Source organism: Camelus bactrianus, chromosome 3, assembly GCF_048773025.1.
Source record: "Camelus bactrianus isolate YW-2024 breed Bactrian camel chromosome 3, ASM4877302v1, whole genome shotgun sequence".
In the NCBI taxonomy this organism is placed as follows: domain Eukaryota; kingdom Metazoa; phylum Chordata; class Mammalia; order Artiodactyla; family Camelidae; genus Camelus; species Camelus bactrianus.
The window spans coordinates 78565577-78587909 of record NC_133541.1 but is presented as its reverse complement, the minus strand read 5'-3'; the positions used below and the strand labels follow the sequence as shown (position 1 = coordinate 78587909).

The 22333-nt window shown below is 47.8% G+C and overlaps 1 protein-coding gene across 3 annotated transcripts in view; it reads right to left on the bottom strand.

The window, feature by feature from the left end:
* MCC (MCC regulator of WNT signaling pathway) overlaps positions 1-22333 on the bottom strand; it is a 386552-nt gene that overhangs the window by 32500 nt on the left and 331719 nt on the right. For all 3 annotated transcript variants that reach the window (XM_074360457.1, XM_045507787.2, XM_074360458.1), the window contains 6 exons: positions 18726-18872; positions 17665-17754; positions 16418-16566; positions 12742-12882; positions 10062-10165; positions 6853-7036 (listed from right to left, as the gene is read on the bottom strand). In XM_074360457.1, the coding sequence (XP_074216558.1) occupies positions 6853-7036; positions 10062-10165; positions 12742-12882; positions 16418-16566; positions 17665-17754; positions 18726-18872 (815 nt within the window). The remainder of the gene's footprint in view (positions 1-6852; positions 7037-10061; positions 10166-12741; positions 12883-16417; positions 16567-17664; positions 17755-18725; positions 18873-22333) is intronic.

The following is a 22333-nucleotide window of genomic DNA, read 5'->3' as shown; positions in this document are numbered from 1 at the left end:
GGCCCAGCTGTCAGTTTCAATGCACCCTCCCACTGATTCTGAGGCCCAGCCGGGGTCTGACAACCACTAGTCTACCCCACAGGATAAGTGGGCATTTGCCAAGCAGCCTGGAAGGTAATGGGACCCTATCCCAAATTTTCTAGGGAGAGGCCACTATGTTCCTGGGCTGATTTGCTGGGTCCCAGCGATTATGAGCAGGCAGACCTGAACAATGTCCCTCCTCTGCCACTGCCTGGCTTTTTGCCCAAAGCAAACTGCCCAGCCTTTCCAGGCTGTGATACAGTGGGGATACTAACAGATCCCATGTCACCTGGTTGTACAAAGGAGACCAAAGCCCCTACACAGCATCTGCTCTGGAGGAGGGGGAGGGACAGCTGTGCCAGTGGCCCCGCCGCATACAACACCAGACTCAGGGCCCCTCTAGGGACGTGGCCGCCTGGCAGGCCCTGCATGTGAAAGAGAGGCAAAGCAGCAAGTGCCTGGCCAGACTTGACCTCCCACCAGAGCTGTCTGGGGGACACGAACGAGGGTGGGCAGACGCTGCCAAGCTTCGGGGTGTCCTGGAGCCCTCCAGGGCCTGGGGCTTGATCCCTGGCCAGGTGGGGAAGGATTTTGTTTCACCATCCCTGCTGTGGAGATAGTTTTAAGAAAGGCAGAAAAAGGAAAAAGATCAAAAGATCTTCCTCCACTGATTCTACCCCTGTGGGAAGCTCCGGGCTGTAAAATGCTCTTCCAGGGGAAAGTTTAATTTCAAGATAAGCACCTCCATCTGGAAACCCCTCTGCTTCTCTCTCTGCCTTCCAGGCCACCAGCGGGGACCAGATCAGGCGAAGTTCATTACAACTCTGCTTTGGGCTCTGACATTCCACTGCGGAATGCGATTTTGACAATGGGAAAAGGTGAGGAAGTGGGGCCTTTTCAGTGGCCTCCTGCAGGCAAAGGAGCTGCCGCTCACTCATTCTCCCATGGCCTGCTGCCAGGGGCTGGGCAAGGGTTAAGTCACCCATTAACTCTCCTGACTTGGAATGCAGGGTGAGCTCAGTTGTCCAGGGGGAAGGATGGCAGGGAGGGCTGCAGAGGCAGCAAACCTCAGCCCGTCCTGGTGGAGCCACACATTTTGGTGTTTTTCTCCGTTTTTTTTTTTTTCTTGTTTTTTTGAGGAGCTGGGTCAGGGCCCTGCGTGCTGGCTCTGCTCTGCGGGTTGAGGGAGGGAGCTGGGACTCACCCCTCTTCTGCCTGCCCTGGTCACAGTGGGCTGGATGCACTTTCTCCAAGCAGCCGTCCATTTCAAAGGTTCCCTCTTCTGTTCCTCTCTACCAGGTCCCCACCTTATCCTCAAGACAACTCCCATCCTGCTTTTTAGAAGAAAAGCCCACTTTTCTTCAGTTTCCTCATCTTGCCTTGGAAGAAAGTGAAAAGAACATTTCATTTCTTTTGCCTTGGAAACCAGGGATGGATTTTTCCTGAAGTTTTAATCAGTGTCTTACCCGGCTCCAGTTGATATCTTATTTCCACCAAGGTGCAGCTATTTTTTTTAGAAGGAAAGTACCACCAGGGGGCCTTCACTTTGCTGAGCATTTTAAATTTCTTTGAAGGAAGGGGAAGGGGCAGGTGACATGTGGCCCCACTCCTGCCTTGTCAGCTGCCTGTATCTTTCAGTATTGTGCTGGGTAACTCCCACCCCCCCTTTTTTTTTTTTTCCTTCAAATTCTTTGTTGCAAAGAACTAAAACCACTAACACAATCCAAATCTCTTAGGTCTGTATGCTCTCAAATGACGATCAGGATTCTCTAGGAGAAATGATTCAGTGAAGAAAACTTATTTAACAAAATACAGTTGACTGTTGAACACTATGAGTTTGAACTTATATGCGGATTTGTAAAAATAAATATAGTACTGTGTTTATGCCGGGAGGTTAGGGGAAGCCATGGTGGGTCCTGGAACGAATCCCCTGTGGATACCCATAGGATGACTGCACAGGCAAGGGAAGTCTGCTGCCACACAACTGAAGTCCTCAAAATCTGCCTGCTTCCAGAAAGCTCCTAAGAATTTAGCTGACAGTGGAAGGGAAACTGAGAGAGAGATTTAGAAGACAGAGTCCAACTCTGTCGCTGTTCATAAGGTGCCGTCATAATGCTGCTGGAAAACAGGCATCTCTAAAACAATACGAACCTATTCCTGAGTTGGTGGCTGATAACACACCGGATAAACACCATCCAGACCTGACACTTACACTGTTGCTCACAATTTCTCTGGCATCAGAAAAATTAAACATTTTATAGTCGGTACTCCGTATCTATGAATTCCACATCTGTGGATTCAAACAGCTGCAGATGGAAAACTTTTGGGAAAAAAATCCAGAAGGTTCCAAAAACAAAACTTGACTTTGCCATGTGCTGGCAACTATTTTCACAGTATTTACATTGTATTTAGAACTATTTACACATCATTTACATTATATGAGATATTATAAGAAACCTAGAGATGATTTAAAATATATGAGAGGATGTTTACAGGCCATATAATGCAACTACTATAATGTTTTATATAAGGGACTTGAGCATCTTTGGATTTTGGAATCCACAAGGATCCTAGAACCAACCCCCATGGATACCGAGGGATGACTGTAAATCATTTGCAACATTGCTAATAATTAAGAAGTACAAAGTAAAATATTAAGGGTATTTTTTTTGGCTAGAGATTCGGCAAATTAAAAAAAAATGTACCCTACCCAATGTTAGCGAGGGTGTGGAGGAAGAGGCCCTCACACTGGCTGAATCATGTACAGAGGGCTATTTGACATTTGAAGCATTAGTCATTAAACAAAAATTTTTTAATAGAGTTCATTCTTTGAACTTTTTTAGGGGGAGGGGATAGTTAGGTTCATTTGTTTATTTATCAGATGGAGGTACTGGGGATTGAGCCCAGGACCTTGTGCACACTAAGCATGTGCTTTACCTCTGAGCTGTACCTTCCCCATTTTGAAGCATGAGTCATTTTTGAGCCAGCAAATTCTACTTCTCAGAACTGGTCTCATAGAAATCACACAAGGGGGACAGGTATAAGGACAAAGATGGTGACTGCAGCAGGGTTCAAGTAGCAAAAAACTGGAAATTAACATCCAACAACAGGAAGGTGTTTAAATACATGATGGACTGCTATCCAGTGGACGACTGGGTGCTACTGAAAAGAATGACACCCACAGAAAGACGTCTGAAAATATAATACTAAGGGGAAAAAGCAAGTTTCAAGAGCGTCCACATAACAGGAACCTAGCTGGATTAAAATCAGATGGGGTCACATTTTCAAAGATGCCATGTTCTGGTCTGCTGACTACACACCTTCCCCTTTCTTCTGGGACTGACTCCTTCTCTTCACCTGTGGCTCCCGTGGGAACTGCCATGGCTGAAGATGACCAGGAGGGCACCTGAGCCCAGCCAGGCAAGATGTCCTTTCCCAGGATTTTCTTACTTGACACCTTGTGCACTAAAGGAGGAGGTGTGCTGGTTTCTGTCACCTGGGGAGTCTGCCTGCGGCAAGGAGGAGGTGAAGCCGTGTGTGGGGGCGGCACAGGCTGGATGCGGACTGGCTTGAGCACCATGCTGCCACGTGCGGGACTGTGTCTGAGCTGGACTCTAGAAATGACTAACACTTCTAAGCCTTAATCTCAAGGGCTTTGGATGGACTCCCCTGTTACTTGGATGGGGAAAAGCACCCCTCTTTTTCAGAGGGAAGGAAAGATGACTATTAAAACATCCAGACCTAGTAGTCTGAGTCTCATCCCCTGAAGCTTGCTGATGGTGGTGGCACATGCCCATCCTAACTGGATGGCTGTTTCAATCCCATTCACCCTCTCAATGGACAGGATTCCACTGTCCTCAAACTTTCTTTCCACTCCAGTGAAACTTAATCAAGACTGGCTTAGAGGGTGAGGGCTGGGCACTTGGGAGCTCCCTGACTCTCCACTCCAATGTGGGGGGGTGTGCCGCTGTGTGAGTGGGCAGCCAAGTGGGACCCTGGCTCCCCGGAGGTTCCCAGAGGCTCACTCACTGCAAGGGTACAGTCACCCGTCTCACAGGACTCACCCCGACCCCCACCCAATGGCAGGACACAAGGGACTCAATCCCTAGCTCTATGAGGGGAGACCTGCTGTGGCTTATTCTGTCTGGGCCCACGTCCTTTTACAGGTTTAGATGAATGCTTCCACTGAATGACCTAAAATCGTGATGCTTGACAAAAAGGGCGCACTTGATGAAGAATTCCTATATCCCATTTCTCAACAATTCAGTCCATTTGCCTCTTTGTTGTGATACGTTGATAAAGCTATCCAGGCAACCCATACTGCCTCGTTACTCTGTCCATTATGACAATTACACTTTCAGATAAAGTCACAGCCATGTTTCTCAAAAAACTGAAATCTTTCAAAAATGAAACAGCAGCATCCCTGGGCTCCTGACTACAGAGTCAATTGAGGGACTGGCTACCATTTTTATTCTCTATGCTGCTAACTACCCCTCTCCCGCTCCGTTGCAGAACCAGGACCCTCTTGTTATCAGGAGCTGCCCTGTGCTTCCAGGAAGGTGCCTGGGGCCTGGTACTCAGCATTCCTCTCCTGAGAGCTGGGCCAGCGCTGGCTGATGCTCTGATCAGAATTCTCTACGCCAGTGGGCTACAGGGGGCGGGGAGGGGATATACAGAGCCACAGGAAGCTCCAGCTCAGAAAGCTTCTTGTCTTTGCTTCTCCCATAATCTGGACAGGGAGGATGTTTAAGTGCCATGGTAAAAATTTACAAACAAAATTATTATAATTACGAAAGTGTCCGGTGGTTTGGGACTATTTTCTGAGCCACAATGAACATAAGTAGTCTAGTTGTATCAGGTCCTAAGAATGCATGTTGCCACATGAATGCCTGCTGTGTGATTCCTTTGTACCCTCTCTGAGCTGCTCTGATTTGTGTGGGAGTGTACAAGGGACTTTTTAAGGAGAACTGAATGAAGTCTGAGCTAAAGGCCTCTGTACTTTGATGAGAAGATCCATTTAAGACTGAATTTCGTTCAAGGGCCATCCTTTAGTGAGGTCATCCTTGAAAACAGAAACTATGTTCTGAATTTATCTCAACTTACAGAAAATACATTATCTAAAATAAAGTTCCTCTAAAAAGGCTGTCTCAAAATGAAGACTCATCTGTATATTAAAATACTTCTAAGAAGTCTTCACAATCAGGGTCTCCACTAACAGCTGGTGAGAAAATGTTCCCACTCCTGACTGACTCTAAGTTTGCCTCTGATTCAGACCCAACACAACACAGTTATTTCTGGGGCGGGGAAGGTGTGAGCAAACCCTCTTTAACGTACACCTGAAAAGCTACCGCAACAGCATATAAGTCCTGTCAACCCAACTCTTCTGCTCATGAATTCAACAGAACAGTATCACTGACAACATGAGAGCTACGTTTCCATTCTACATGAACCTGGACGTGACCGATCATACACACCTGGAAAAGTCATTAAGAAGAGCATCTGCTTTCCATGTTTAAACAGAAAGAGCTGGTTTTAAGAAAAAAGTAGATGATAAATCGCGCCTCACTGAATAAGACAATCCTTGCTGGAATCAAAAGGAAGTAAGTCCCTGGAGTTTGTGGGCACCATGTAACTGCGTTACCAGGAAGGTCCTCTCTTCTGAGGCACCAGGTGTGGGACAGGTAAATGGATGCAGATGGCTGGGTCCCACCAGCAGGAAAGACAGATGGGACCATTACGTTTCTCTCAAGTACCAAAAACATCAGTATTTCTCCTTTTGCTCTTGGAATTCAATCTACCCTCATGTGGCTTTGGTCCCTTGACTTGTAAGCGGACACTGTTTTCTTTCTCATGAGATCCAGCCTGGAGTAGCGATAAGAATAATAAGCGTGCTGCTGAAGGCCTGGGCTCGAGTCCTGACTTCTCTCCCTTCTATCAGCCACGTGACTTTATTTAGGTAAGTCACTCACACATCTCTGAGCCAAGGTTTTCCTGCCTGTAAAAATGGGGTAAGTTACCCTTTCTGTCTTTTATAGGATGTAAGAATCTCTAATAAAGTGCTTTGTAGACTGAGAATTGGGACATAAAGGGAGGGCATTCGTGTTTTTAGGGGCTTCGGGGGCAAGAAATGAGAAGATCATAAGGTCTCATTCTGACCCTCCACCCACATCCAAAAGAACCCAACAGTTTCAGCAAATTCAGCTCAGCAAAGTGTTCACCACCTTCCTCCCCATCTTCTTCAAGTACCCACTTCAGGATTTTAGATTCACAGATACTGAACCTGAGCCCAGGTTCACCATTAAGTGCCTGCTAAGCATGTGCTATGATTAAGGTATCACTCTACAAGGCAAAGAGATGGGAAAAGAGAAGGCTGTTGCCCGAGGACAGCTTACAAAGGACAGAAGCGCACGAGGAGGGAGAGAAATGGGATGCAGCGGTCTGGGTCTTGGGCGCTTAAGGGCCACTTGCAGCACGTGGGCCTTTGCCACCCGCATGTGCTTCTTGCGAATCAGGGACTATAAAGAAAAGGAGGACAGAATGAAACAGGGAAAGAGCACCTGACAGGGAGGGAGGTTTGGGTTTCACTTCCCTGAGCAAATCACCCTTCTCTCTGGGCGGCAACCTTCATACTGGCAAAACGAGAAGGACCTTTTGAGCTCCCCTATTCTGATTCTCTGGCTCTCGGGGGAGGGAGCAGGCTGCAAGCTAGGGGAGAATTCTGCCCTCCCCCAAGCCTCACAGTCCTCAAGAGCTGGGGCACCGCACGTCATGTCTAGTGAGCAGACGACATGGGGACACACGTCCAGCTCGCAGCAGGAAGGCCGGGATTACCTGGTGTGGCTGTTGGAGGAGAGGCTCTCCCAGGGCTGCACGCTGCAGCCGGCCACGGCAAAGGCGCCCCCGCAGCTGCCATCCAGCTTCATGAGCAGGGCCTTGGCGGCATTCTCGGCCGTCTTCCGGCAGTCGTGGGCTCGCTTGAGCATCTGAGTGATGTTTTCGTCCCCTGACTGGTCTCCTGCAGTACAGAGAAGCCAGTGGGTTAATCAGCACTGGTCTGGATAGGTGAACCTGGATAATCAGTACCCACTCTGGGCAGAGAGGAGCCAGCAGGGGATGCTGACGAAGTGACCATGTCCTGGGCCTGGCTCTGTCCCCTAGAAACTGTGCCCAGGAAGGCACTCTCTGCTCTGGGCTCCACAGTCCTCAAAGACAAATGAAGGGTTGGCCAATGTGCTCTATGGGGTCTGTGTCCAGCTCTAACCTGCTCTGATTTTCTGACTCCCCAGGCTTCTGGCTCTCCTCCCACTCAGCCACAAGTCCACCGCGAGGCGGCTCTCCCCTGAGTTGGATGGTGCTTCCTGTGAGCGAGGGCAGGGAGAAACTGAGGCCAGACAGTGCCGTATCGCCACACGTCCTCAGCTTTGCTCATAGCTTCGCGTAGGTATGCCACAAAACTAATGGTTAAAATCAGAACTTGAGATTGGCTCTGATGTTCTGCACTGCACCTTTCTCTTGGAGCTTGGTCACAGACAGGGGTGAGTTCAAATGCCTCGAGAAGCCAGGTAACTGGGCTGGGGCAAGACATCAGGGGTGGTGGCCACCAGCACAGAGCCAGATGTGAATGCCCTGCCCAAGACATTCTCGTTGTGTTTTTAGAAACTGTGTTGGCCAAGATGTCACTGGTTTGTTGCCTCTACAGTCTAGACCCGTGGTCTTCCAAATATTTATAGATGAAATCTTATGCCAAAGCCAATACAAAAATGGTAAATGTTTTTGAAGTGGTTGAAGCGGGCAGGGGTGGGGGGGCATATACTCGGCACCCTCTCGCCCACCAGTGAGGCCCCAAAAAAGCTCCGCCAGCTCACCAGGCACAGTTTGAAACCACTGGTCTAAATCATCCAGCATGAACGTCAGGAATGTCTGTGTAGTCAACAAGAAACAAAGGAAAAACCCACAGTAAGTGACACTGTGGGTAAATGTTACAACTAGGACTTGCCTTGCTGCTCAACTACACGGCACGTTAGGACAGAATGACCCGTCAGCTGCCACCATCAGCACAAGAGTGAGGTTTAATCGGGAACTGCTAAAAAGTCAGTCCATGCTCCACTTTATGGAGAACGGGGAGGACATGTGGGTGCGCGTGTCCTGCAGGCGAAGATGCCCTGGACCCCTCTCTGGCCGTTTCTCTGGCAACTTTCATGCTTGTTTTTCATCCACAAGTAAGATATTTTACATACGCCTCATCAACTGACACCTCTCTGAAATCTCACGAGTATTACTACTGACTGCCTCACTTTCTAAGCAGATCCATGAGCTACCCAGGGTTACGTTAGTAACAGGCATCTTATTACTGACTTTAAACATTTCAAATGCAGGTTTATTTAAGTCCTTTCGGCTCCTCCCAAGCAACTGTGCTGAGCAGGTATGAGCCTAATAAAAGATACCTTTCGAGGATGGAATGGTTTAAGACATTCCTCTGATAAAAACTAGAAACAAGATGACTGATTTTTTTCTGTTAATTGATGGAGTTCCTTAATACTTATATTAAAAAAAAAAAAAACTTGACAGCAGGCCAAGATCATTTTAGGATCTGTTTAATAGGAGGAATAAAGTTTTATGGTTTGGTTAAAAGACCCTGAAAAATGAGGTTCCTAATGGAAATGCTGGCAGAGTTTCTACTTCTAAGCTGGGATGGTAATACTATTAAAAAAGAAAAAGAAAAAGAACCACCCCCCCAAACCCCAGGGAGGGGCATGGAGGAGGGCCACCCGTAGAAATGGAAGCTGGCTTTCTTGCTGGGCAACTTGGATATGAAACAGGAAGTTAATACTCAGGACACTTCCTTTCCTCAGATTTGCTTCAGATTCTTGTACATGTCAAAAGGGAAGGAGGAAAAATACGTGACTATTCAGTGCAAAAGCTAGAGGAGGAGCCAGCAAGGAGGACAGTGGGGAGACGCATTTGGGAGGTGCCCCGACGGCGACCTTCTGTGCAAGGTGGGTCCTGGAAGGACCAGCCCTAATGGGGCTCACAGCCCATGAAGAAAAGTCAGCGCATGACAGGTGGCCTGGCCACACTACCCATCTTTGACTCTGGAGCGGTCTGGTCACTTCAGTGTTTTGTTTACCTGCCAAGGCTTCTCCAGAGAAGCTGCTGTTACCAAGGCAGCTGAGGCAGGGTGCAGTGCAGGCCTCAGACCAGAGGGAGCGCCCTTTGTCCCCTGGTCTCTTCCTTCCCAAACACTTTTCTACTCCCACCCTCCTCATGTTACCTCAAGGCCCAGAGCCACAGTCACTGGTGAAGTTTTAGCCAACGTGGGTAACCACGATGCCCTATCTGTGTCTTTTTCAGTAAATACCCCTTCCGGTTACTCAAAATTGAGGGACAGAAGTGGGGGCAGTGCAGATCTGGAGAGACAAACCACACCAATAGGACACATGGCGCCTGAGGCCAGGGGACAGGGCAGGGAGGCACTGTGGCCAGCAGACACCTCCATCTGCTGCAGGGCCGGGGCTCGTGCTGTGGGCATTCCCTGAAGCTGACAAGATCAAAGTGTGAAGGGTCCCTCTGCATTCCTAAAAACCTGGAGACCAGGTAGGGGGAACCCACACTTCAAAACTAACCTGGAGGAAAAGCACAGCCAACGAAAGCAGCAAGATGAGGCAAAGGCCTCCCGGGGAGCAAAGGGACCCCTAAAAACCAGCATCGCAGAGAGAGACTGTAGGAAAGCCAGTCCCTTCGATCACGAATGTGGGCCTCCCGCTCCATCTGGTTCTACTGTTGGCCCCGGGAGAGCATGTTTCCTGAGAGGGCTTGTTTGTTTTAACTTGTCTGTAATTCTGTTTCCACCCCAGTTCTTGCTGCATTCAACATAAACAATTTACTCAATCGGTCATGAGGAAAAAAATGAAAAACCCACTTGACAAGCGAACTGCACGTAGTTGGGAGAACTTCCAATGCCAACAGCCGAGATACGGGCAGCAGAGCAAAGGGGGGGGGGGACGAGGAGGAAGGGGAGGAGGGACTCAGGTCACGCTTACCAGGGGACGACCCCACACCGGCTGCCCGGAACTGCCCCAGGATGAGGCTCTGCTCACTGTCGGCCAGCGCCAGGAGGAGTTCATAGGCTTCAATGCACTGCTCGCTGGAACAGAAGCACACAGCAGAGGATGGTGGGCCCTTCAACACAGCGCTGCGCCCTGGGTGGGAAGCAGCTCAGGACCTGCCTCTCAGCCTCGCCGCCCATGTCAGCAAACAGCTGTGGACATTCCTGGACAGAGCCAGGGGCTTGCTTGGCTATGTGGCCCCCTCCCCTGACCGTTTTTTTTTCCCCCTTACACTTTAAACCAGGATCTAGAAAAATACAAGAGAAGCAATAAAGATGAGAGAGGCAAGTCTGTTGCCTTTTTGATGATCAGCTAATAGGGAAAGGTGACACACCCACAGCAGCCAGCCTCCACAATGCTCCTCACCTAACCTTGACGTCTATACCCTGGTATCCACACCCTTGTGCAATCCCCTCCACACTGCTCCAGGGTTGGTTTCTGTGACTAAGGGAAGAGGGCAGAACAGTTGAGATGTCACATCTAAGATTAGGCTATTAAAAAAACACGGGGATTTCTATCTTGGTCTCTCTCCTCACTTCACTCGCCCCCTGGGGTCCTCCTCTTTAGAGGGGGCCAGCTGCCAGGCCTTGAAGACTCTCTAGCAGCCCCATGGGGAGGCCCGTACGGTTAGGAAGTCAGGTGCCCAGCCAACAGCCAGTGAAGGACTAAGGACTCCACCCAACAGCATCTTCGAAGCAGACCTGCCAGCCCCACTTTAGGCTTCAGCTGATGCAGCTCTGCTTAAAAGAGCTTGCCCAGATCCTCAAAAGAGACCCTGAGCCAGAACCACCTAGGCAAATCGCTGCCAGATTCCTGACCCTAGAAACTGTGACGTAACAAATCGTCATACAAAAATAGGTAATTCACATAGCGCCCCAGAAAAGGGGACTCTTTTGACCTAGGCTTGCTCTATTCAATAGAGTGGCCACTAGTCACATGTGGGTATGTAAGCTAAAAGGAATTTAACTTAACTAAAATTAAAAATTCAGTCCCTCCATTGCAATAGCCATATTTCACGTGTTTAATAGCCACGTGTGGCTAGCAGTTACCATACTGGACAGCACAGAGAACAGTTCCATCATCACAGACAGTTCTATTAGATGCTTGCAAAAGTGTCTCACAAAACATTCACAAAATCTCTGACAAGAGTTTGAGTTTGGATTTCTAAAAGGAAGAAAATTAGTCTCTCTTTGGGTACACAAGGAGAGGATCAAAGAGTGACCTTTTGAAGCCGCTGCCGCCCGTGACCCCACAAGGACCACGTCCGCGCCGGAAGCAGTGTGTGCGTAATGCCTGAGTCACCCTGGACAAGACCCCTGCAGGGGTGAAACTCCCCGCAAGCTGAGCAGGGAAGTGCTGCATTACTCATTGTTTAGTCAACACATTGCTTTTTCAATGTCTCTACTTTCATCTTCCTTTACTAAGAGATAAGGAAAAAGGTCCAAGGCCTGGCTCTGGGTGCTGGCAACTCCTCCTCTCAAGGTCAGTCCGTCTTTCAGGTTAGAGGTGGCTGGGACACTGTTTCAGCTATAAGGGTGAAAGGCGGACTGTGGGTGCAGAACAGCCTGTTTCAAGAGTTGTCATAAGTGATTATCTATTTGCTTTGGTGTGTCTGTAAACTTGTATAACTGCTCTCTAGTTTGGGCTCATATATTTTGGCTTGATATTGCTTATTTGAAGAAGCAATGTTTCTTAAAACAATATTGAATTTTTTTTAAAAGATGCCAAGAGTAAGATACAATCATTCCTCTGGGACTTTGGCGAATATGCCTAAGTGGTGACACTAATAAAATACATCTTTGAAAACAATAACAAAACACAGTTTTGTGGCTATTAAACAAGCAGTAATTTAAAAATAGATAAATTTCAAAGCTGATAAGGCTGAAAAAAAAAAGTGGGAATTCATATACCACTTGCTTATCCATGAATGAATCATATTTTTATGGGGAAAAAATTGGCAGCAGGCCTGAAGAGCCATGAAACTATTCATATCCTTTGACCTATAATTCCTGCTTCAGGGATTTTATCTTAAGGAAAATACTCACAAGGAAGGTTTTGGTATTAAATTATTCACCGTAGAATTATTTTCAATATCAGGAGTCTGCAAAAGTCTAAATATCTTTTTAGATAAATGAGCAATAAAATAACACCATATAAACCTGATGGAGGGGATACAGCCAGTCAAAATAAATGGAGACTTTTAAACACCATTACAAAACTATAACAAATTGAGGAAAGAGAATGCACTAGATTTGCAACAATGTAAAATATACACGAGTATGAATAAAGACTAGAAAAAAAGACTGGAAAGAACAAGTGAACATGTAACACAAAAGTTAATACTTTGACTGATATTACTGGAATGAAGTACTATTTAAGGTCACTATGCTAACAGGAACATACCTGTTTACTAATACCATAGCTACTACCCTTATTTTCTTAATTGCTACCAGGGTGCTAATTGATTTTCAATATGCATCATGCTAGCATTTGCTGGTCCATCCCCCTACTTCTGTTTTCTAAAAAGCCTGTTTTCTCCTTCTACGCAGAAGCTTGCTGTGGGTGTTATTTCTAATTAAAGTGGCTTGTCGCCCGCCCCGCCCCACTTCCCCACCTGTACTGCAGGGCCAGCCTCAGCGCCGTGGCGTTGGATTCGTATTTTCCCACCAGCATACTCATCCTCTCTGCATTGCTTTTGCATTCTTCCAGGGTAATGGTCAGAAGGTCATTTTGGGATTTGAGGTGTTCAATACGGCTGCAAAGGAAGAAAAATCACTTTCAACATTTTATGCTAGGGTGACATTTGCCAAGACTTTGGCTGTCTACTCTAGATTCAGGCCAGAAATGCACGTGAGGAGACGAGCTTGTCAGATGTTTTAGCAAATGTAACTGATGAGAAGTCATGAAGGAAGCAATTTAAGCTAAAGCGTTACTGAATACTGCGTGGATTAGAAATCGAAAATAAACCCCCAGATTATTTCCCAACCAGCCATGCACGAGCTGTTTGCCAGGCACCATGCTTGGCTCTGGAGATGTACCAAGGAAAAGGGTCAACCGTGTGAACTCACGCCCTTCTCAGGGGTATGAATGGTATGCTTCAATACAGCACCCTCCACAGGGACAGACGAAAAACAGCATGACAGCAATAATTACTATTTGTTGAGCCCAAAGTTTACTCCTTCTTTCTTAAAATGTTCTCCTTTACTTGGTCATGACAGGTGTCTCCTGGTTTTCTCCCCATCTTACAGGTCATTTCTTCTGTCTCCTTTGCTGGCTCCCTCTTCTCTATAAAATCTGTGAGGGTTGATGTTCCCTCCGGACTCAGTCCTGGGCCCCTCCTGTATCAACATTCTCCTCTGGGATGATTATATCCAGTCCCATGACTTTAACAGGCATTTATGTTCCCATGACTTATAAATTCCCTCAGCCCAGACCTCTCTTCTGAGTGCCAGTCTCCGTATCCAAGGTTTCACACTGACATCTCAAATTTAACAGTCCCAAATGGGACTCTTGATTCTCCCCCAAACTTATCCTCTCCCATCTGCTCCATCTCAGTAAATGCCGACACCATATACATACCCAACGCTACAGGTAAGACAACCGAGACTCTTCTTTGAGACCATCCCTTTTTCTTACAACCATGGATTTTCACCACCAAACATACACTGGCCGCTTCACATCATCTCCACATGGGCCACACTGGTCCACGGCAAAACCGTCGCAGCTCCTATCCTGCCTCACACCCTTTCTTAGATGGTAAGGGTGGGGCACCATTAAGTTTCTTTCAAGTACCAAAAATATCATCAGTATTTCTCCTCTTGCTCTTGGGATTCAATCTACCCTTCCATAGCTTTGGTCACTTGATCTGCAAGCAATCTTTCAAAGCTGGGAGATCTTTCAAAATTTAAATCAGATCTGTTCTTCCCTTTGACAGCTTCCAGTGACACTTGTAATAAAGAGTAAACTATGCCCATGGCCTTGAAATTCCATATTCCATCCAGTCCTGCCTATTCAGGCTCCTTGCGTCGTGGATTCCTCCTTTCACTCATTCTGTTTCAGGGCCACTGACCTTCGGCAGTTCTGACTTCATGCCAACCACTTCCAGCCTTGCAGTTGATAAGTTGGCTCACAAGACTCTCCCTAGTTTGTCATATGGCTGTTACTTTTTCCCCTTAAAAGCTCAATTTACATGTCCCCTCTTCAGAGATGCCCTCTCTGGCCACTTGTCTAAAATCAACCCTTCCTGCTAGTCTATCCCAGTGTCCTACTCACTTGGGAGATTTCTTATGCTCTTATTTGTTTGCTTTTCGTCTAGCTTCCTCAACAGAATACAAGCTCCGTGAAAGCAGGGATCTTGTCTGTTTTACTCTCCTTTGCATGCCAAATCGCCCAGCCTGTAGTAGGGACTTAACAAAGATGTGCTGAACGAGGAAACACACTTTTGAGTAGGAGTGACCTCCCCCTGCTGCCCCAACACAAACGCAAGTTAAAGGCTGTCATTTTTTGGAGCATAATAGGACTCCAACTTTGAGATAGGTAGTTAAATAACACACATCAGGACATACCAGTAGATTACTTGTAAGAACTCCCATGTTCTATCAGTAGTTATGATAACACAGAAAAAACAAGGGAGGTGAGGTCGAACGGCAGGGGTCAGAACTGGTTAGGCTATGTAATTGCCCTGAATTTAAGGCAAGTCACCCAACACTGAAGTCTCTGTTTTCTCATTTGTAAAACAGGACTATTCTGCCCTCCCAAGTTGGGGATTAAGTGGCTGTCTGTGAGAGCCTTTTGTAAGCTGTTAAACACCATGATAATGTGATCTACAGGCACTAAATAGTTCCCCCTTCTCTGCTCTCTCCTAGGTGCACATAATTGAGGAGAAAGGAACCTCCCCCCAAATTCAACTATAAAGCAGGCTTGTTAATCCCAGAATCTGCTGAGATCCTCACTAAACAGAGGGCCCCTGAAGGCGTCTGACTTCATTAGATTGCAAAGGGCATATCTGATTTAATTTTTAGGCACTCCCCAGCCTGTGGTACTGAGAGGGCTGCTCCTTCACTGCTGTAAGGTAATCATCAGGGTTGTCACTCTTAAGTATTTTGAATTTAATAAGGAAACCATTTAATTTCAAGATTTAAAATGACCTAGATTGCCACATTTCCTTAGTTCTCATGTGCTATATTAAACAGCTTCAAATCAGTAAGGACTAACGGGATAATTCAATTTATTCAGGTTTGCCATACACCAGGGAAACGGCATGAAGCAGTGGTGGACGGGGCACGGTATCTGCATTTCTTCCTGGTTAGTTCATAAGCCTTTCTAGTTCTTACTCTGCTCTCCCACTGGAGGTTGGTAGGCCGGGCAGCCACACCACACATGGATGCCATTCAACACGCCATTCGGCCACTGCGGAACCAATTCTCAGTCAGAGTAGTTACCATGGTTTGGCCCAGGTCCTTCTCCTTGGCTTTTTTAGCAACTCTCTTTCATTGCTGGGACAACACACAAGCCAGTCTTTGTCAAGAGGCTGCAGTACAAATTCAAACCACCTCTATCATGAGATTTAGGAAGAATCCATAAAACCAGGGATATGGTAAAACTATTCTAAGTAGGACAATTAGACCTACTTAGAAAATCAAAACTAAGTAGGCTAGGATGTAGGGACAGAGGGATGTGCACATTTGCAAAAAGTCTAAATAAAATTAAGCAACCCTTATTTAGAGCAAGGAGGGTTAGACCTGCTCTCCCGGTCCATCCCAGGAATGCCTTGATCAGATTGCTTTTGCTGGCTCTGGGGAGCTGCAGGCGCCCCTGGGATGCTGACTCCACACTCCAGAGCTTCCCTCTGTGGTTCCCGGCAGCTCAGGCCTGCATGCTTGGTAGCCATCTTGACAATCTGACCTATTTGTCATTCTACACGGACTATTCCCCAGACTTACTCCATAATTCGCTAGGGCCAGTGCAAAATGAAAGTGCAGGGGCGTTAGGAGGCTGGTTTAAACTACTCAGAATTTGAAACAATGACAGCAGAGCAGTAAAGCAAGTGTGGGGTCTTTCTAAGCACGAGGCCGTGTGTATGTGGTGACAGGTCACATGTTGCCCATGAAGCCAGCCCAGACTGCTGGAAGCCTCCTGTGATGAAGAGGATGATGGAAACTCCCCACCCCCCAGCCTGACAGCATCCCTCTATGTCACAATTCCTAAGCCAATGGGAACTGATCCTTGGAAGGGAAAGGAGTGCATTTCCCCCCCATGCCACCACTGAGATACACAGGATTCCTCCTTACCTATTCAGCCGCTCCGTTTCCACCTCAAACTCTCTAATTTTGCTCTCCGAGATGGCAGATCCATGGGAGTAGAGTGTTTGGAAGATCTCTTGGATGTTGGAGCAGTCCTGAAGAGAGTGGGCCAGGTGCTCTGCCACACTGCTGGATACCTGTACAGGTGAGCATTAATCCCCCTCTGGACAGCGTCACTGCAGGGACCCTGGTCCCCAGGCATGCTTTGCATGCAAAACAGTTTAAAGCTGATGTTCCTTGAGAACCGAGCCCCAGGAGATAGCTCCCCCAATCCTTCTCAGTTCGTATAATATAACTCTAGTATAAAAAGGTAACTACTGTGAAAGCAGTATGTAAAACAGGCTCAAAATGCAGCTGCATCCTCTGAGCACGTGCTGCTGGGCAGCTGGCATGGCGGATGAGGCCTCTTCAGAGTCCTAAAAGTTTGGCTATTAAACAGAGTCTGGACTCGCTTTCCCCTTCATAACACCCTGCCACCCCCGGACCTTGTCTCGGGCAGCTGCAGCCAAGGAGAGCATCTGACTCCTTCATTTTCAGAATTTGGCTTTGGTGTGGAATCTGGGTGCATGCAATTTTTGCCCAGCACAAAATTCTGAATTAGGGCCTTAAAAGTGCTGTTCACATTCTGTCTACCCCTGAGGGTCAAACAGCTGGATTTCTCGGCCTCACCCCGAATCCTAGGAGACATCCCCAGAGAACTGAAATGACTCCCTTTTCACCATTCATCAGCCTACAGCCCCAGGGGGTTCAAGGCTCTGCTAATGAGCACTCTAGTACTGAGCGAGAAGGTTCCGGCCCATCACAGCGTCAGGCCACACTTCACAGGCGCGCTCATCCTCACTGGAGAGCACGTTCCCTTTCAAGAGGGATGTGAACAAGGCGAAGCTCTTTCAGAGCTTCCTGACTCACTCGGTCTCTGGGGTAGCAGGGTGATAGGAAGCAGTTACATCAAGACTTTCATGTACACTGCCAGCAACCAGACCTAAATCATTTCTTTCTAAATGGTTTCAGGTAGAGAAGAAAAGAAATCTCCCGTAAAGGTGAAGAAGTAATGCACCATGTGGAAACTAACATGCGTTTCACTCTGATCCTTTGGAAGGAAATCGGGTATGATTTATTGCTATACCTAACTGGCGTTCTGGAGGGGAACTCTGGAAGCCCTCCCCTCACGGCCGCCCCGCTGACTGTGCAGCTCTACCGGATACCGTCTTGCCTTGCTTCTCACGCACACTCACCCCTATGCTGCTGATTTCTGAGCCCAGGACTGGCCGATCGGACGATGAAGATTCAGACCTGGTCTTTGATAGCTTCACCCTCTCAGCAATCTTAACGAACAAGACAAAAAATGATCAAAAAACAACACAACGCTCCCCATATAAACTGTTGAGACTGTGTTTATATAGGCCTACTCCTCAACCACAGTAACTACCCTGATTAATCAGTTCTTAAAAATGACTCACATGTCCAATTTTTCTACCATCTGCTTTGCACAGGGTTTTCAACCTCAGCACCACCAACACTTTGGGTCAGATGTTCTCTGGGGTGGCGGTTGGGGTGGGGGTGGGAGGCTGTTCTGTGCACTATAGGATGCTTAGCAGTGTCCCTGGCTTCCAGCCACAAGATGCCAGTAGCTCTCCAGTTGTGACCCTCAAAAAGTGTCCAGACATTGCCAATTATCTCCTGAGGGACAAAGGCACATCTAGTTGAGAAACTCTGGCTTGACTTGATAAACTTGATGGTTCAGAACCAACCTTCTTGTGGAGCTGGCTGGGCTACCAGGGAAGAGGACACGCGTCATTTGAACAGTATCTCTGGGGCAGACTCGTGAACGGGGATGCTGTGGGTACCAGCAGGGCAACTTCTCACAGCTGCCACGGCCAGCTCATCATCATCTATTTATCTGCTGGCAGGGCTGTGGGTCCTGTGAGCAGGGCGATCACTGGTTCCTTAGTCAGGGTTCCCTCCTGGGCTGAACGTTGACGCTGGACAGCACCTCTCCATCCACCCCCCTTAGTATTGTAGAACCTGACAAAACATCTCACTCTCCACAACGACCTGTCAGCTGTGACGTGCTCCAGCCAGCTGATTAATGTGAGCTGACATCCAGGTTGCAGCCGAGAGAGACTTAAAACTATTAGTGGGTTATCTCTCCCTGCAGCTCCAGTACAGGAGGCCTGTGCGAGACCCCGGGAAGCCCCCGGGGGGCGGCTGAGCTAACTGCATGCCGCACAGCCTGCCCCACTGAGGCTGGAGCTTCCAGATAACAGGAGGTGTTCCCGTCGACCCCGGAGCTCACCTTGGCGATGGGAACGTCATTGCTGCTGCTGCTCGTGCTCAGCTCCCCGGTGCTGGGGTTCACCGGGCGGTTGGCAGAAGTGAGGCGGCCGGGGCTGGAGGGGCCGGTGGCCTGCACGCTCTGTAGTCGAGTTTGAAGCTCCCGAACCTGAAATAACAATGCCTTCAGACACAGTGGGTGGGTTTCCCCACCAAAGGGCAAAACAGCCAGAAGGCTGGAGGGCAGAGCTTTCATTTATGGTAAGAAATCAGCTTCACTGAAAGGCTAAGTTGGTTGAAGGTAAAATGTACCGTGCTCTTAAAACAGACCCGCCGCTGGCTGGCCGGCATCTGTTCTTCACAAGAATGAGGGAACACGGTTCTTAAAGCACTGGAACTATGGGCAGAAGCAGAATGACCACCTTTAAGGGATGTTTATTCCTTCGCATGCCTGATACCATCTTAGGCATAAGAGAGAGAACAAGGAGGAAATCTGTACTCGCGTGGAACTCAGAGCTCAGAGGAGGGAGACAATGTCAACACAAGTGCACTTCCTGCTGTAAATATCCATCCAGAGTGCAGGAGGCAGAAGCGGAGAAGAGTGAGGCCTGCCGGTGAGCAGAGTCTCACAGGTGCTCAGGGTTGCAATGTACCAGATGAGTCAGGGGCTGGCTTTGGTGGTGGGGTGGGGAGAAGAGCCTGGATGACACGCTGTGTTTGAGGAAATAGAAGTTACTCCGCATGCCTGGTGTGGGAGCGAGACCTGCATGGGAAGGAGGTGAGGGTGAGGCAATGAGTTGAAGACGCACCCACAGCTTCTCCCCAAGGGACTTGGAGATGGGATTATCCCAGGGACAGTGGGAAGAAACATCTAAATAGCACTTCAGTATAAAGAAACACAGGGCCCCTTCAATCACACAGAGAACAAACGTTTACCTACAAGGCATTTAAATGTCCAAATCCTGCTTCTCTGTGGTTACGGCTCACTGACTTCCAAAGAGAGAATTATTCCAAGTAAGTGAAGAGAGTTGTTAGAACTGATCTGATGACCTTGATCACAGTTTCATCATCGTGTACCATGTCTATCTGAAAGGGCACACCAACTGCAGCACCCAAGTGATCTTACAAACGGGCACCAGGCCCCACTGGGAAGAATTGGCACCGGCACATCTCAGGCAGGGTTTTCCAAACTCATCAGTGCACCAGGATGTCCCAGAAGGCTAGTTAACACACGAAGTCTAGGGCACCACCTCCAGGGATTCTGACTGGCAGGGGGAGACGAAGCCCAGGAACCTGCAAGCTCCAGGAAGATGCTGACGCAGGTCCCGGCCAGGGGCTCACCTGAAGCAGCAGTGAGCTAAGGGATGCCAAGGCCACATGGCACTTTAGTCGCCGAGACAGAAGGAGCGGAGCTGCACCCCCACCATCCCTGACGCCAACCCCTTCTACGCCAACCCTTCTCTAAAAGCGACTGGAAAGCTTTTCATATTAAATATCTTGGATGTCTCCATCCTGCTAACTTGGGAACCGAAAGTAATTGAAATTTCAATAATTCATCAGCGTATTAGAAGCCAAAATAGGAAAATTCCCTCAGAGCAAATTGCACTCAATGGTGAAACCGCTAAAAAGTGCCTAAATGCTGGCTCTCTGCGGCTTCCAGTAACTGTGGGTTAACAGAAACGTGTGTTGCCCTCAGAAAGCGCCAGCATAGGGCTGCCCTCAAAGTGGTTTAAAGATGAGAAAAACACATGCCTGTCAAAGTCAAGTGGTACCGCTGGTGAGAGATTACAGGGCTCATTCTGGAATGGTCCCCGCAGACTAGGCCCACTCTCCCATCAGGCCAGCTCCCTGGCACCAGGGAAACCACCCTGGTGGGGACTGTGGATTTCAGTTTCTGCTGCTGTGAAAGTCTGATGATCAACAACGTTAACCCCACTCCCAGATCTAAAGAGTGCCTGAATCATTCCCCAAACTATCAGTGGCCTGGTGTTCCTAGCATCCCAACTGGGCCCCTCATCTCACTTAAAAAAAAAAGTACAAATGGCCCGGGTGCTACATAAAAACATCATTAAAACTACCTACCCGTGTTATAAAAAAATGTTTCTTCTATTCACTAAAGTAAAACATGTCCATCGTGGAAAATTTAGATGGCACTGCAAAATGAAAACAGAAAAGTACCTATGTTCTTTCTGATTATACAGAGGCCACAGCTTCTAGTCATTTTCCATGGCGTGTGTGTGGATGGGCATGCATGCTTAAAATGATTTCTAAATCTAAATACCCACTTTCATTTTAAAAGCTTTGGGCTCAGAGAACGTCTTTGAACACCAAAGGATGATAATCATGTTTATTTTGGTCTGTACTTTATTATTTAATGATAATTGTTAGGCAGTGGAGAGAGCCTGTCATGGAAAGAAAGAGAGACAACTGGTTGAGTTAAACAATCTTCTCTCCCCTCTTGCTTGGGAGGTGGAATCTTAATTGATTTAAATGAAAAAAATGCAAAGAAATGAAGGCTGCAACCAATCTGTCGAGTCAGCTTAGGTAAGTCTTAGGAGAAGGGAGGCAGACAGTTATTAGAACCCTCACTTTTATTCTTACCCATTGTAGTAAGTTGAATTGTGTCTCCTCTCAAAAGATACATCCAAGCTGTGACATACCAGTGAACGGGACCTTATTCTGAAATATGGTCTCTGTAGATGTAATTAAATTAAGGATCTCAAGATGAGATCACCCTGGATTTAGGGTAGGCCCTCAATCTAAAGATTGGTGTCCTTTTAAGAAAAAAGACACAGACACAGAGCAGGAAGTCGTGAGAAGATGGAGGCAGAGATGGGCCACAGGTTAAACACCACCAGGAGCTGGAAGGGGCAGGAAGGATTCTTCTTAGAGCCCCTGGAGGAAGCGCAGCTCTGCCAACACCTTGATTTTGTAGACTCCAAGATGGTGAGAAAATAAAATTTTTGGTCTTATGTCACCAAGTTTGAGGTAATTAACTAACATACCCATCTTTCACCAAAGATAATTAATTAAAGAAAGTGTATTTCTTTCAACCGAACATGTGGTTTGGAGTCAGGGGAGAGCCGGGAATCACAGCAACCCTATGCCAGGAATCAATTCTTGTGGGATGGTCATTCATCACCTACAGCTCTCCTCAACTGGAGTCCTTCAACAGCGGGACACAGAACGTGATTTCAGGGGCCATCTTCTCATTTCTCCTATAGTATGTAGCCAGTCCCCATCCAGGGGCCTGGGAGAGAAGTTCGTCTGCTACATACACTGGAGGCCTGGCCGAGTCTTTTAAGACTCTTGTCTTGGCAGGGGCTCAGAGCCTCATCAGACATCCCGTGACACATACCCTGAGAGCAACAACAAGAAGCAGGGCCAGCGTGTGAACGAAGCCTCACTCTGCCTTCCCAGAGCAGGGAACGCCGGGCTTCAACCTGGAGGCTGAGGAGCTGTTTAACAAGCACGTGAGGAGGAAAAGGCATGGGGGGCTCTGAAGGGTTCAAGGAAGGAAATGACCGTGAAATAGTGGAACTCTGCCTACACCTCAATGACTTCCCAGCGAGAGAAAAGGGCTTTACAACATCGTTTGATTAGAGAAGAGAATGGACTGGAGCAGGGAAG